Raw genomic sequence first — 15,401 nt, 5'->3', positions numbered from 1 at the left:
CTGTCGCTCTCAGGGTCACGCGGTGGAGCTGAGGGACAGGGACACACTGCGGAGGAAACGGTTTGCGGAATTCTCCAGCCGCTTTGGCGACCGGGCGGGGAGGCCTGCACCTCTCCGGGCCAGGCTCCAGGCCCCAGGCCCCGGCTGGGTGGAGGCTCGAGTCTGCGGAGTGGTCGGGACCAAGCAGGTGGACGCAGGCTGCGTTTTCTTCCCGGATGGCCGGCCCCGCTTCAAAAGGAGAGTCCCGTTTCTCCTCCTTTTTGCATTTCTGGTACATTCCAACCCCGGCACCCCCTGCCTGAGTGTCCTTTGCCGTCCGGGCCCCCACAGTCCGGGTGCTTCTGAATCGTTTGACTACCCTTCCCCACCGAGCCTTCCGCGGAGCTTTGGGGCCGGGGCAAGTCTGAGGCCGCCCGCACGCCGGAAGTAGAGCTTTCCCCACGCCCCCCGGCTGTAGCGAGCGCACCGCGGGCCAGCTCCGCGCAGGTGGCCGCTCTCTGCGGTCCTGTGGACGGCTGGGAGCTGGGAGTGACGCCCCGCACAAGTGAGGGGGCCAGACTGCCGGGGGTGGGGGGGGCAGTGGAACCCACTCCAGGGCGCCTCCTTCGAACTGAAGGTGCTGCTCGGTTTGTGCAGCCAAAGGGCCCAGGCCTCCCAAGGATCTGCTGTTTCAGCCGACCCCCGATGGAGAAACATCGCATCTCTCACACACCGCCGCCCCTCATTTTCTCTAACCGAGAAGGCTCTCCCGCCGGGTCTAGGCTGGCTCTGTCACCAGCGCTGTAAACCGCCCGCGGGGCGCCTGCGCGGGCCAGGGCCCTGCGTGCAGCGGCGGGACGGCACCTCACTCTAGCGAAGGGCAGTAGATAAAAACACAGAGTTGACTTGGGACTTCTTTGGGGTTAATAAACTGTCTTCTCCCCCTCCTCCTGCCCACCCCTCCGCTGAATCCGCCCCAGTTCAGTAACGATGCCGCTCCGGTGCTGACCTGAAAAAGCCCAATTTCTGGCCTGCGGTAAGAAAGGGAAAGAAGTCAAAGCTTGTGGATACAAAATGGGCTCAAGAGTATACGGCTGATAGGGCGCCTGGATGGCTCAGTCGGTTGAGCGTCTGACTTTTGGTTTTGGCTCAGGTCATAATCTCAGGGTCGTGGGATCGAGCCCTGCATCAGCGCCGTGCTGAGAGTGGAGGCTGCTTGGGATTCTGTCTCTCTCTCCCTCTCTCTCTCTCTCTCTCCCCCCTTTCCATACCCCCCATCTCTCTCCAAAAAAAATTAAAAAGTGTATGACTGAGCGTGAGCTCGCAGGCCCAGGCTCCTGAACAAGTGTGCCAGCGTGCTGGAGCTGGCTTTCCCCGATGACAAGCGAACTGGTGAAAGACCCTGCGAGGACCTCTTCAGCGTTCTCCTATAAACTTGTGGCACCCGCCCCTGATGGGCCACCTGGAAAGAGATGGGTGAATGCACGCCACTCTGCGTTTCCCTGGACTGGAGGCAAATGTGAGGGTGAGATCTGGGACTGCAGCCCGTGTGTAACCAAGACATCTGTGGGAACAAGGAGGTAAATGTCTAGACAGGCAACAGGACTGTCGCCCTGTGCGGACACACGGTTTCAGCCTGACACCGACAGAGTGAAACTGTGCACACTTTCGGAGGGGTGTGTGAGGGGGCCGGTAAGCCCTGCTCTGCAACGACCCCACCTCTGCCGGGCGCCTGGGGGCGGGGAGGGCTCCAGGGTTGGGTGGGTCTTCATGAGGTTCCCTCCCTAAGGTCTCCACCCAGCCTGGCAGGGTCAGTACCGGCTTTCTCCCCACCCGCCTGCCCCGCCCCCGGACAGTTGGGCCCAGTGAAAGCCAGAACTCGCTCATTTGCTCCTTGCTGGGAGGAGGGGCGGGTAAAGCACCTAATACACAATAGCCTCCCTTCCCAGCGCCCAGGAGGGCCGCCACTCTACTTTCTCCAGCAAATCAAGGGTCTGGGAATGAGGGGGGGGGGGGGAGGGCGGGGCCCGCAGTTTGTAGGACCCGCCTCCTACCGCCTGCACCCTGCCGGGTGGGTAGAAAAAAATCAGGTCAAGCCACTCTGGGGTGCCCTGCGCCTTTCCAGGAGTACCTCCCAAGAGACGGGCGTTTTTATCTGCGTTATCTCCTTAATCCCTTTGGTAATCAGGGGAAGGGTTGGCCCTATAATTTGGGCTAGGAAACGGTAGGCTCCTAAAATTTAACTTGCCTGAGGTTAGAAAGCAGAGAAGTCGAGCTCAAAACCTAGGCTGATGTCCAAAGTCGCTTCAGCAGCCGCCTAGGTGTGAAAGAGGATTTTAGAAAGAGGGACAGGTGCAGATGGAGAGGAACTGGGGGCTCCGAGGGGCCCTAGTCAGTGACAGGGAAGGAGGAGGACACAGGATAACAGGGATGGGTTTGGCCTGTGGTATAGGGGAGAGTGTATTTTAAAACATATCAGAAGGGGTATCAACTGTGTCTACAGATTTCATTTCTTTTTTTTAAAATTTTTAACGTTTATTTATTTTTGAGACAGAGAGAGAGAGCATGAACAGGGGAGGGTCAGAGAAAGAGGGAGACACAGAATCTGAAACAGGCTCCAGGCTCTGAGCTGTCAGCACAGAGCCCGACGCGGGGCTCGAACCCACGGACCACGAGATCATGACCTGAGCTGAAGTCGGACACTTAACCGACTGAGCCACCCAGGCGCCCCCAGATTTCACTTCTTTAAAGTGGAAAAATGCTCTTGGGCAATAAAATAAGGCTGCAGGCCATATGTCACAGGCAAGTTTGAGAACCCAGGATTAGATCTCAGACAAAGGGTGTAGTTTAGGATTTTGATCCTCTAAGCAACATCAGCAGCATATGAAGTTTGTTCTAAATTCGGGATCCAGACCCACCCCAGATGTAATAAATGAGAATCTGAGTTTTAACAAGATCCCCAGGTGATTCCAACATGTTCAAGTTTAAGACATTGGCAGGAGCTATTTATATACAAAGGAATATACCTTTGTATATAAGTAAGTAAGTAAATAAATAAACTTATATTTTTATATATAAAATATAAAAAAATTAAAAAAGAGAAGAAAGAAAGAAAGAAAGAAAGAAAGAAAGAAAGAAAGAGGGAAAGGAAGGGCGGGCTCTGGCTGTCTTAATAGTAGAGCATGCAACTCTTGATCTCAGGGTCATGGGTTCAAGCCCCAATGTTGAGCGTGGAACTTACTTTAAATGAATACACCTTATAATGTATATAAAAGAGCATCCCCTGGGACACTCCCCCTACACTCCTCCCCACTCCACAACTCTGGAGGAAGCAGAGAAGAAGGGAAGGTTGTGTTCTCTTTTCATATTCTGTCTGAATGTCTAAATGGTGAAAATAACCCCCTCTCTGAACTTCAGGCTGCACCTCCTACCCACCCCAGCCTGTTCCCCCACTCTCCAACCCAGAACTACAGGCTTTGCACAGAGCAGATGTAAAAGGAGAGGAGGGATTTTCCTTCCTGGTTCTCCATTCCTTTGTCTAATAAAGGGTGATTCATTTGCTTCTATTTTAAATTTTTTACCTGTTTGAATTCTCCCGCCCCCACTGGCTCAGACGAAGGGAGGGGGATAGAAGGGAGGGGGATAGAAGTGCCAAGAACCTCCTTCCAATCCCGGAGGGCTCCTGGAAGGTGGCAAGCCCAGGCTGGGAAGGCCCAGAAGGTGGATGCCAGCTAAGTATGCGGAAGAAGGAGGAGAAGGTCTCACAGGTCTGACAGTGCTCCAGGGTGGGTCCTAGAGGGGTGGAGGGGACAGTCAGAGATGGAGGAGGCCCAGCGGACCGGAGTGGATTGGAGGTGATATTTCCAGAGCCCTAGAAGGCAATGTCCCAGTGGATCTCTGGGCGAAGAGCTCCCTCCACAATACGAGAAATGCCTTGAGAAGCCTCGTGGGGGTCTCATCTCCAGTTCTCCTCAAATCCACCGCTCCCCTGGACTCAGCCATCCCTCCCCGAGGCCCTGGCTCGGGTTAGACCCTGGGTTGGGATACCGGCCCCATTTAGCAACTTCGTGCTCTCAGGCAAGTTGCTTAACCTCTCTGGACCTTCATTGTCCTTGCCTATAAAGTGGGATGATATACCACGTAACTCATAGGGTAGTTGTTAGGGCTGTATTAGTACTTTTAAAAACTAGTTCAGTGCCTTGAACAGAGCAAGCACTCCACATTGTTGCTGATTAATATTATTTCGTTACACTATTGTAACGGCGGGGGCAGCCGCCCCAGCACTCCCAAGGGTCCCTCAGACCACGGGCTGGCTTCCAGGGCCCTGACTCAAAGCGCCTCTCCCCGCGCGGCCCCTAGAGGGCGCCCGGAACTCACTTGTCCTGTGTTTCCGTGTTGGAGCCTCCGGTCCGGCTCCCACTTCTGGGTGGTTATTAAGTCGCCGCCGCCTCCAGCTTTCGGGTCTTGCGATTCCTCCCGAAGGAACGGAAGATACGTGGGCTCTGGGACTAAAGGGCTGAAAACCTGAAGGGGAAGGAGCAGCTTCCACCAAAGCCCTCTTTAGGGTGACACGCAGCAGTGTGGGGGCCTGCGCCCCCTTTGTCCCCCAGCCCTTAACAGCCGTCTTGCACACAAAGGGAGGCCGGATTTCCATAGGCTTCAGGGAGGAAGCGGCGACCGCTGGACCTTCTGAGCCTGGCTAGGGTCCTCGGCTGGAATCCCGGGCGGCCCGCGGGCCCCAAGCCCAGCCTCAGCGCTCGCTGGAGCCCGGGGGCGGGCGGCGGAAGCGCGGGCCTAGGAAATCCCCACCCCCAAGCCGCCGGCAGTCAAGTTAGGCCCTCCTCACTCCGGGCAGGGGGAGGGGGTGTGGGGAAGGGGAGTGCCCTCGACGAGGTGGGGTGGGGTGGGGTGGTGGTAACCGCGGGTAGGAGCCTCTTGGGGTCGGGACCGCAGCGAGTTTGAGGGAACTAAGAATGCCAGCACTAGAGAGTGTGTGTGCCCAGCACCCGCACACCTGTAGCTCCCTGCCCTGGTGCCACATCGCACACCCCAGGGGTCGCGCAGAGGGTGGAGGTATGTGAGGTTGTCCACAGCGATGCAGGCTGTGACCGAGCAGATGAGTCCGTAGGCACCCCTCCCAACACAACATGAGCACCCCACCGCTTCCTCCACTCACTCACCCACCACCGCCCTCTCCATTCAACACACTATCTTAAGATTCTGCTCTGATTTCTTTGGAAAATCCGAACCGGATCTAGCCCTCGCTCAGCTTGTTTCATCGGGCTCCCCAGGATAAGGAGTGAGGCGTGGGTGCAGGGGAGCGGTGCCAGGGGCCTCCCTGGGCTGGCATTGGGCAAAGAATTCGAGCCACGCGGGAAAAGCGGAAGTGACTCGCGTTGGTTGCCAGAGCAGCGGCCTGGCCGTGAGGCTCCAAACTCTGAGCTGATTAGGGAGCAAGACTCCAAGGACTGCGTGGGAGTGAGAAGTGTGTGAAGATGGGCACGAGGGGGGAGCTTGAGAGAAGGGGTTTCCTCCCGCATCTAGTCTGAGGGGCCCTCAAGGCAGCCCCGGGGCCCCAGCTCGGCACCTCCCACGGCATTGCCTCCGATTCCCAACTGCTCCAGCTCTGCCCAGCCCGGAGGGAGGTCCCTCTTAGTAGTAGTCTCATACACCTGGAAACACCTTGCCCTCCTGCAAGCACACCATAAGCAGGATGCCCATCTGGGTCCTGGGCCCAGGGCAAACCCCACACCTGCCACCACAGTAGGGACGTCACAAGGCAGTGCTCAGGCCGTGCCCACACAGCCCCCAAGCACAGATCGGCACAAAGCCGCTATTATAGTTAACAGGTTGAGCCAGATTCTCTGTGTACCACCGGCGGCACAACACAGGCCTCTAGGACCCCAGCCCTGCCTGGGTTTCTGGGCCCCACGGGCCACCACCCACTCAGCCACCTCGCTGGGCTGCGCCTGGTCTGAGCCGGAGCTCAGGGCTCACTCGCCCCGCAATTTGGTCCGGGCAGTGAGCTCACTCAAGCCAAGGAAGGAAGCCGATCTTTCTGCTCAGGCAGGTTCGTTAATTCCTCTTCTCTTTCCGCACCTCTCTTCACAGTTATTCGGACACTGAGTTCCATTTCAATTTCTGAACAGAAACGACCATTTCCGGCAGGCGCGGTGGCCAGCCGGGAGTTGTGAGCTTTCTGCTGCGGGTCTTTGGCCCTGTGACCCTCGCAGCCCCCTCTCCACCAGCCTCCGCCTCCTCCCCCCACCAGGGGCCGGGGTGTGCGGGTTCAGCTGCCCCCGGCGGGCCCCCGAGCCATCCTGGCCTTTCCCCGCTGCGCGGCCTCGGCCGATGCGGGATTCGCCCGAGATTCGGTCCCAACGAATTCCCGGTGGAGACGGGGGAGTCTTGCGCGGCCCCTGGGCTCCAAGAGCCTCGGTGCCCCTGGGAGTCTGGCACCCCAGGGACGTCTCCCCCGAGGGCCTGGGCGCGTGGGAGGGGCCCCTGGAGAGAGCGCGACCCTGGCCTCCCGCAGCCAGCGAGCGCCGAGAGCCGACGCGCGCGCGCGCGCGCGCGCGGGGGGGGGGGGGCGGGGGGGGGGGCCCCCCCCGGGCCCCCCCCCCCCCGCGCCCGCCCCCCCCCCCCCCGCGCGCGCGCGCGCGCGCGCGCGCGCGGAGCCGGGTGACCTCCAGGGCCGGGAGCCCGGCATGCGGGATGCCCACTTCCACGCGAGTCCCCGACAAGCTGGACGGGGTCGGAGAGCGGTAGGGCGGAGGGGGCATACGCCCGCGTGGTTATGAGGGTGAACCTTAGCTGTTTGTGAAGATCAGGGAGGTAGAAGGTATTTCGGGGAGGGGTGTATAATGCCTAATTTTGCAGTTCGTTTTGTGAAAGGGGGCGAAGGGTTCTGGGGAAGAACCTGGATTGGAGCCTGCTGGGGAGGTTGGGCTTGTTCCGGGCAGAGGCTCCCCACTCCTGACTCAGCTGGACAGTCCGTGGCCAGAAAATATCCAGTAGTCTCTGGGGCCAGCAGCCTCTCGAGGGGGTCTCCAGGATTGGGAGGTGGGAGGAAGGCCCCAGTCTCCACTGAAGTTCACAGACTCTGGAATCTGACGGGGGTGGGGGGGGTGCACTGAAGGTGCGTCCTACAGACAAATGGAGAAGATACCCCGCCAAACGGAGAAGGTACGGGCCTGGCAGCTCCAGTCCCTGCAGGACAGGAGGGATCAGCTAGACCTGCCCAGGCAGAAGGAAATGAATTTGGTGGTTCTGGGAGGCCATTTCCGGATTTCTCCTGGCCAGGTCCTGGGTATTTCAGACGGTGCAGGCGGGAGGCGGGCTGCAGACCCCGTGTCGTGGCCAGAACCTTCTCCTCAAGGCAAACTGCATGTCAGGGCCCTGCCTGGTCACCCAAAGGGCCTGGGGGGCGGGGCGGGAGGGCCAGCCTTAGTCCTTTGGACCCAGAATCCTCTTCTCCTGAGGAGATCAGGCTCCAAGGGGGGGCCACATGAGGGATGGATAAGCACGGCCCCACCCAGTCGAATTTCCCTTTGGGCCTACTAGGCTGGGAGGCTGCTGGGCTTTGTCCCCCACCCCCGTGGCATGGCAAGTCCAGGATGGCGGCCTGGGCAGGGATGAAGGAGAGTGTCTCCGAAGGTTTCTGTGACTCTGCACCCTCCCCCCAACATAGCTCTGTATACCTGAACAAGTCCCACACCCACTCCCTTCTAGTTTCTAGCCACCAAGTTCTGTCACACTCCCATCCCAAAGAAAGAGCCTATCTCCCCCCCCCCCACTTAATTCCCCCAGGGTGGCATGTCCTCAGAGCCTCCACCACCTAGCTTCTTTCAGAAAAAGCAAGTCAGTTTTGTGCACCTGAGATTGGTCTCATAGGCAGGGGGACTGGATGTTACAGGGAGTGTTGTGTCCCATGGCTGCTGTCCCGGCTGGAGTGGGTGTGGGGCCCCTGAAGGTCCCTAGGAAGTCACTTACTCAGATCTCTACTAGGCCAGACTAGTGCTGGGAGCCAGGAAATCCTACTAAGAGCACTACAGGATCCTGGCCCAATTACTGACTCACTGTGCTCCAACCTGTGGGGCTTACTGAGGAAGGGCCTAGAACCCTGGAACTCCTAGCAGATGTTAGTTACCCCCCCCCCCCGTGCATCACACACCCTACCTTAGACCCCCCCCCCACACCAGCAGTGCGCAACTACACCCACTCAATCACAACCAATCACACACACTCACCGACAGGGACAGTCACCCACGACGATCCACACTCTCTACTTCATTCCCCCATTATATACTGTCACACACAAGTATATATAGTAAAATACACATCTCAAATATGATTACATGTCGCACATGATTACATATCACACACAAGTGTATTCACACCATTACGGGTGATTCACGATTACAAACATTCGCACATTTAACACAAAAAAAGGATTCACGAGGAGAAACTCACATGTACTCTCACACACATTGACACGGGAGTCATACACAGTCACAGGTTTGGGTGGGTGGTCCCCGGTACCCCGGAAGACACAGTCCCATTCGCACATGGTCACACAGACCACTGCAAGTTCGAACGTGTGATGCTAGTTTCGATTTGCGACCTAAGCAGAGACAAGCACGTAACAATAGTTGCCAACACAATGACACGCTTAAACACTGTTACATTCACGATCAGTTACGTCCCGAAGGCCCATGCCATCACAAACACACAATGCACACACGCGCAACCCTCACGCCCAAAGACAGTGTATCTTCTCAAGCATCCGCGTCCCAGGAGAGCCTGGCACTCCTTCCTTTCCTCAGGTCTGTTTCTCTCTGTCCCCCTCCTTCCCTCTCTCTGCAGGTTCTGCCCCCCCCCCCCCGGGTGTCCCTTAGGCCCAGACAGCAGCAGCTGCCCCAGCAGCACCATTTCACACCAAACCCAAGTAGCTGCAAGGTGCTGGGCTCAGCAAGGAGCAGGTAGCCCTGACTCCGGATCCGGAGGGTTTTATTATTTTTTCACATAAATTACACAAGCACTTTATAAAATGGTTACACAGAAAACACCTTATAAGTGCATAACTTAAGCTCCCCGTAGGAACAGGATCTGGAGAAGCAGGCTGAGTCTGTGTGAAAACCTGCCTGTGCGTACCTGGGTGCGGCTAGGACGTGTGATGGGGGCCTGGAGGGCCGTGACGCTGTCGTGTGTGGGGTAGTGTGTCACAGTGTGGCCGTAGCCTCGTGTTTGTGAGAAGTGCCATGCTGTTCACAATGCAGCTGGGTCACCCCTAGCTTATGTCTGACAGTGAGAGTCAAGGGTGTGAAGGCGATGGCCCTATGTGTGCATGACACTCTGTCGTAGGTCCTCTGTGTTTGGCTCTGGGTGACACCACCAGAGACCGTGAAATCGCCTCTGTGTGGGCCTGCGGGCGTCCACGTGTGATGGGGAGTGGAATACAGAGGAGTTCTTCCCAGAGCAAGTTCAAATGACAGCCCCTGCTGTCCTCTGAGGACCCCAGAAACTTATTCCCCAACGTCCTCTGCCTCTCTCAGTCCCACGTTAAAAATCAGAATAAAATAAAATAGACGTAAACCGAGAGGACTCTGAACAGTTCCAGGGGGGCGCGGGACCACTTAGGCGTCTGGAACGAGGTCGCGTGTTCCTGTCTCCCGCGCTTTTTTCCCCCCCACCAAAGAGAAAACAGCGTCGGCGCCCAGCGCAGGGGGCACCGTGTTCCCCTCCCGCGCACAGTCTGAAGCAGGAGGGGGTGGGAGAGAGTCCCGGCTCTCAGCCCCCGCGACCCTCTCGGCTGGACCCGGGCTCTCTCCGGGCAGAGCGGGCAGGCTCACTCGCAGGCGGACGCCACGGACGTGACGCTGGTGATCTTGGTGGAGTCGTCAGACCACGGCTGCAGATTCTGCAGGGCGAAGAGCGAAGAGTTGTGCACGCATAGCGGGTCGGCGGGCAAGGGCTGCGCCAGACTCTTCTGGAAGGCCTCTTGCTGCAGCTGCAGGAGAATCCGGTTCGCCTGCTGCCTCTCAGCCTCACGCTCCTCCGCGGTCTGCCGCCTGCACCGGGGACAGGCCGTTACCGACGTTACCGACGCTTCCAGCGCGCTCCCGGGAAACAGCCTGGACGAGCACTGCTTCCTTCACAGCCCCCAACTCCATCTTGGGCCCCTTTAACACACACCCCAATCTTGAGGGTCCTGACTCCGACACAGACTGGAAACCCCACAAGTAAATGGAGCGCAGGATCCCCGGGGGAGCTGTGGGGAAATCGCCAGGCCCAAGCATCTGGAGCTCCCCGTGTCCCACTAGCCTCGGAGGGCGCAGCCGGGGGTAGGGTGGCATCTCGTCTCTCCCCAGCTCTGCGGTGCCAAGCCTGAGGCGCCTCACCCTCCCCACCAGTCCAGGGCAGAGGCGGGAGCCAGTGGATTGCCTTCGAGCTGCTTTGCCAGACCTCTCTTCTCTGCGAAACTCTCCCAGCCTTCCTACCTCCTGGGCCGAGCCCTGTGCCCTGCCGGGACTCCCGCCGGACCAGCGCCTTTGTCCGAGGCGGTCCAGGGAGGCGATGACTCACTTATTCCATTTAATGCCTCCCCTCCACCCCGTCAACTGAGATCAAACGTCTGTCTCTAAGGTGGACAGACCTAATGGGAGTCCCGGGGGCCTCCAGAAGCAATTTGTAGGCGATCGATGAAGCCGCGCGAAGCCGGCGAGGGCCTCTCCCAGCGGTGGACGCCGGCCTCCTGCCCGCCGCCCCTTCTTGCCTTTAGCTCCGCGCGTCTTTCCGTGTCTCGCCTTCCCCTTCTTTCCTGCATTTCAAACTGCCTGAGCCTTTCTCTTCCTTTTCGGCTTTGTGTCCTTCTCTCTTGTTGTCTCTCACCCCACCCTCTTCGTTCTCTCAGAATTAAGAGAATTTGTTTGAAACGAAAATGAAGGTTTAGTCATCCATTGCTTTCTTTTATTACCCTAAGCCTTCTTCAAGCTGCCTGGTTTTTCCTTTTCTCCCTGGGGTGGGGTGTTTATCTTTGCCCCTTCCCTTCTCTTTGCCTGACACTCTCGGTGATCCCAGAGCCTTCCAGGGACGTGCCTCGCTCCCTCCTCTCGCCCAGGCTGCAGCCCTGGTGGGGCCTTGGGAACACCAGTGCCCACACCCCTACTCTGCCAGCCCTAGCTACCTCTTTAACTAGATCCCAGAGGTCTGAAGCCATATACTCCATTTCTTCCCCAACGACAGGAATGGGGTGGAGGCAGAGTCGTGGGGGCAGTGGCTTCCTGTGGAAGCCACGCCGGTGGAATCCCGGGCAGATCCCTCGCCTTCGTTCAGAAAAAGAGGAAACTCCAATTCCTTCCTCCAGCGCTAGGCCCACTGGGCCACGACGCCGTGGACGTCGCCCAGACTCTCCTGCGCTCTCCCCCCTGAGGCCTGAGCTAGTGAGAAACTTCTGGAACCAAACTTGTGGAACCAAGTATGCGGGCCAGATGTGCGGGAGGGGTGCAAGTGGGTACAGCTGGAGAAAGCGCCGGTGCTTGCGGTGAGTAAGGCTGCCTAGGAGTGTGGGACGTTGAGAGAGAGAGAGAGAGAGAGAGAGAGAGAGAGAGAGAGAGAGATGTATGCGTGGTGGGGGGATTTTAGTGTACTGGGTGTGTGACGGGAGAAGGGTAAATGTGTGTGTGGCGCGCGCCGGCACACACACAAACACACACACCCATCTGCTCCTAATTGATCCCCCTTTCAGTGGGACTCTCCAAAACCCCGCTGCAGCCGGTACGGATTGATTTTCCTCTTCCAGGGTGGGAGACCGGCTGCGTGAGGGCCTGGCTGAGTGTCCGGGGAGGAGGGAGTCAGAGGGGCCCAGGCTCCCGGTTTGGGGCCCGGCAGCTCCGCCAGGAGCCCTCTCTGGGGCGGCAGAAACGAGACGCAGGCCATCCGGCCTCCAGTCTCCGGGAGGGAGGAGGCATGTCTGTAAGCGCTACTTTGTGCAAACAAAAAAGTCCCTCAGCGTTCTCTGATTGCCAAAGCCCGGACTGCAAGGACTGACTGTGCTCTAACCCCGCAGGTTCCCCAAGCCGCGGCGGTGACCAGCCGCGTCTACACCAGCATTGAGCGTAACGGTCAGAAAGCCAAGAAGCCTCCGGTAAAACAGAGCGGGGGCTCTCCAGCCCCACCCCGGGCGTCGGCCTCGGCTGCTCCCGGTTCCTGGCGAGCCTAGCAGGGAACCGATCAGAAGCCTGAGAGCGGAGGGGGCGTGAGCGCCCCAGGAGAGACCCCGGGGGCTGAGAACTGCCCGCCCCGCGCGCGCTCACCTCCACTTCGTCCGCCGGTTCTGGAACCAGGTTTTGACCTGCGCGTCGGTCATTTTGAGCGCCTTGGCCAGGGCGGCGCGCTCGGCCGAGGCCAGGTACTTCTGCCGGTGGAAGCGCTTCTCCAGCTCGCAGATCTGCAGGCGCGTGAAGGACGTGCGCGGCTTCTTCTTCTTGGGGGGCGTCCGGTTCTGATAGGGGTGACCTATACGGCGTGTTACAGTGAAGGGTGAGAGGGCCACTGGAGCGGGAGACAGACAGACGGCAGAGGCAAGCGGCAGAGCGTCAGGAGGCGTCCCAGGCCCGACTCCCCGCGATCAGCGAGCGCAGAGGCCAGACCCCAGGAACGGGGCCGCGATCCTCCCGTCAGCCCTCAGCTCCAAGCCCGCGGCGGGAAACGGCCCCCTCCCGCCCGCCAGGCGGACGCCGCCGCCGCCGCCGCCGCCACGGAGGCCTCCCTAGCCCCGGGCTCCCTCGTGCCCAAGCCAGTCTCCTTGAGGGGCTTGTCTGAGGCGAGCTAAAGGTCGAAGCCCCCCACTGCTCCAGGAAGCTGCCCAGCAGCTTGAAGCCGCACCTGATCAAGGCGGGGGTGGGGGTGGGGGTGGGGGAACCCTGGGTCCTGGCCTGAGCCGCCACCAACACAGCAACATACACAGACACATCACATACCAAGGGGCAAATTGCCTGTCTATACACCCGGCCTGACAGACAGGCACACAAGCAGACACATACAGGACACAGGGCAACACAAGGTGACAGTCATTCACTCCCTCAGAACCTTCTTGGGGCCTGAAGCCAGATTAGGGTGGCCGGTGGCTCCCCTAGGTAGGCCCTGTGTGGAACAGCTTTCACCAGAGACCTAAGACCAGTGGGTTCCAGGCTGAGGGTTCCATCAGGGCCCTTCAAGACTGGACTGGCCTGGTGGGCAGGGGGAGTGGAATGGCCAGCAGGCTCTGCCTCCCCAGGCCTGAGAGGACTTAGGTTGGGGTCCTGGGGTCCCTTGAGTACCGGGTCCTTCCTGGAGGCCCAGGGCAGAATGGCTGTATTGCCTCTGCTGACCCCCTAACTCCTTTCCACCGTTGGGCCCTGGAGCCCGAGCCCCATGGGAGTCCCACCTCGCCATCGCCATCGGCAGCGGCCAGTACCTCCCGCCGCCTCTAAGGCCCAGCCGGGAACCCAGGCTCAACTCGTGGCTACTTCTCAGCGGGCTTGGGAGCTGGGCTCGGCGGGAGGATCGAGGATCCTCGCCTCGGATCCCAGGAATGCTAAGGGGTAGCTGGAAGTGAGGCCGAAGCAAGGGGCCCGCGCGTGAGCGAGAGCTGAGTGCCGAGAGCGGAAGCGAGAGCGGAGGGAGCCGGAGCGAGCGGAGGAAGGCGCGGAGCAGGCAGCGGAGAGGGCGGCAGTCGGCCGCCGCGGAGTGCGTAATCGTCCCAGGAGTTGTCCTTGGGCCGCCGCGGATCGATCGCCGGTCAGGCCGGTGCATTATTCACACTGGAGGGAACGGGGCTGGGCCCAGAGGGGAGGACGCCAGGCCGGGACCGAACGAAAATGAACCGGGAGGCTCAGCCTCACGCTGCCACCGACCTGGACGAAGCCCGCAGTCCGGGAAAGAGGGCCCACCAGCTCTGCTGCTTTACTCAGGCTTCGGGCCTCTGCCGGCCCGTCAAGCGCAACCGACACTGGAGCTCGGAGCGCGAAGTGAAGTGGGGTGTGTGGTGTGTTTGAGAGCGTGTGTGTTTGTGGGGGGGGGCGGGGACGAGAGGTGGGGAACCTGTTCTTTCCTAGCGTCTGATTCTGGGGCTCTTCGCCTCAGCCAAAGAACGTTGGCCCGGACGGAAAAAAACAGTTTGTTCACATCGGGCCCCTTTCTCCAAGATTCCCGAGCCCCAAATGCCGGGGTGAAAGGTAGTCCCGAAGCTACATCCCCCTTCCCTCGGCGACACTGAACCCAGCGACTCCGAGAGGGGATCAGGGAGCGCTTTTCAGAGTAGGGGTCCTGCGGGAGGGACGGAGAGGGGCCCAGGACGGGAGAACTCTTCGAGCATGACGATTCCGCGAGCGTGGAAAGGTGGCAGGCTGCTGAACTCGGGGGAAGCACCGAGAGGAGCTGGGTAACCTGGTGCGTAGAGGAGGGCTGCGGGGAGCCACCGGGCAGGGGAAAGGTAGCGCAGAGCCCGGGCCGCGGCCAGGCGGGGCGCGCGCCGGCCGGACTCACCTGTGAACCTGTCCTTTGTGTATCTGCGGTTACTCTCCATCCAGGGGAAGGTGAGCCCGGTGAGGTTGTTGACACCCGGCACAGCAGGCACGGAGGGAACGGTGGGCAAGCCGGTAGCCAGAGGCTGGGGGTGGGCCACCGCTCCAGCTAGCGGCCTGTGAGCCGGCACCCGGATCACCCCTGCAGCGCTCAGCGCCCCCCCGCCGCCGCCGCCGCCGCCGCCGCCCCCGCCGCCGCCGCCTCCCGGACCGGGGCCGCCCGCCAAGGCCATGTTCACGTTGTAGGAGCCAGCCAGCGGGCCCATGCTGCAGGCGCCGCCGCCGCCGCTAGTAGGGCCACCAGGGCCGCTCGGGCCGCCGGCACCATAGGCCCCCGCGCCCCCGGCCCCCGCCCCGGCCGCGGGGCCCCCGCCGCCGTAAGCGTAGGCTCCTCCAACCAAACAGCCAAGGCCGTATTCTCCGTCCTGGAGGCGCGAGGCGGGCCCCATGCAGCCGCCTTGGTCCGGGCTGTTGAGGATCTGGTCGATGCCGAAGCTGATGGGCTCCGCATGGCCGGGGTGGAGATGGTGCGGACCCAGGTGCTCCATGCTGGCCCCCGGCCCCGGCCCCGCGGGGGGGGGGGGCCTGGGCTGCGGCGATCGCTGTGTTTGGCTCGGGGGGCAGCGCGCAGGGGCGCGGAGGCGGCAGCCGCTCCTGGCTGCGCTGAGACTTGGAGGCGAAGTGCGCAGAGGGCTAAAGTAGGGGGGAGGGGAAGGAGAGAGGGGGCGCCGTATTCTTCCCCTCTCAGGCTGCTCCTTCCCCTCTCCGTCTGCTAGCTCGATGTTGACTCTGGGACATCAATCACCGGGCGAAAAAGCCCGGTGCAAGCGAGCCTAGCCGTTTCGGCCGGGTCTCTCC

General features: G+C 60.4%; 1 protein-coding gene across 1 annotated transcript; it reads right to left on the bottom strand.

Moving 5' to 3' along the window:
• Window positions 1–8,941: 8,941 nt before the first annotated feature.
• On the bottom strand, window positions 8,942–15,349 carry TLX1 (T cell leukemia homeobox 1). Its single transcript, XM_040486213.1, has 3 exons — window positions 14,506–15,349; window positions 12,294–12,495; window positions 8,942–10,049 (listed from the first exon to the last, which is right to left on the bottom strand). Exons 1-3 carry the CDS (start codon window positions 15,089–15,091, stop codon window positions 9,827–9,829), a joined length of 1,011 nt encoding a protein of 336 aa, XP_040342147.1. The 5' UTR covers window positions 15,092–15,349; the 3' UTR covers window positions 8,942–9,826.
• Window positions 15,350–15,401: the final 52 nt, after the last annotated feature.

This window comes from Herpailurus yagouaroundi, unplaced genomic scaffold, assembly GCF_014898765.1.
Source record: "Herpailurus yagouaroundi ecotype Mexico unplaced genomic scaffold, PumYag 163, whole genome shotgun sequence".
NCBI classification, from domain to species: Eukaryota; Metazoa; Chordata; class Mammalia; order Carnivora; family Felidae; genus Herpailurus; species Herpailurus yagouaroundi.
The sequence above is the reverse complement of the archived record's forward strand: the minus strand, read 5'-3'. Positions and strand labels throughout refer to the sequence as shown.

Excerpts from the sequence above, each read along its gene's own strand:
- TLX1 (XM_040486213.1), bottom strand. The coding sequence starts at position 15,091 with ATGGAGCACCTGGGTCCGCACCATCTCCACCCCGGCCATGCGGAGCCC. Across the intron at positions 12,496-14,505 it reads CACAAAGGACAGGTTCACAG|GTCACCCCTATCAGAACCGG; the intron begins GTGAGTCCGGCC and ends CACGCCGTATAG. Across the intron at positions 10,050-12,293 it reads AACCGGCGGACGAAGTGGAG|GCGGCAGACCGCGGAGGAGC; the intron begins GTGAGCGCGCGC and ends TCCCCGGTGCAG.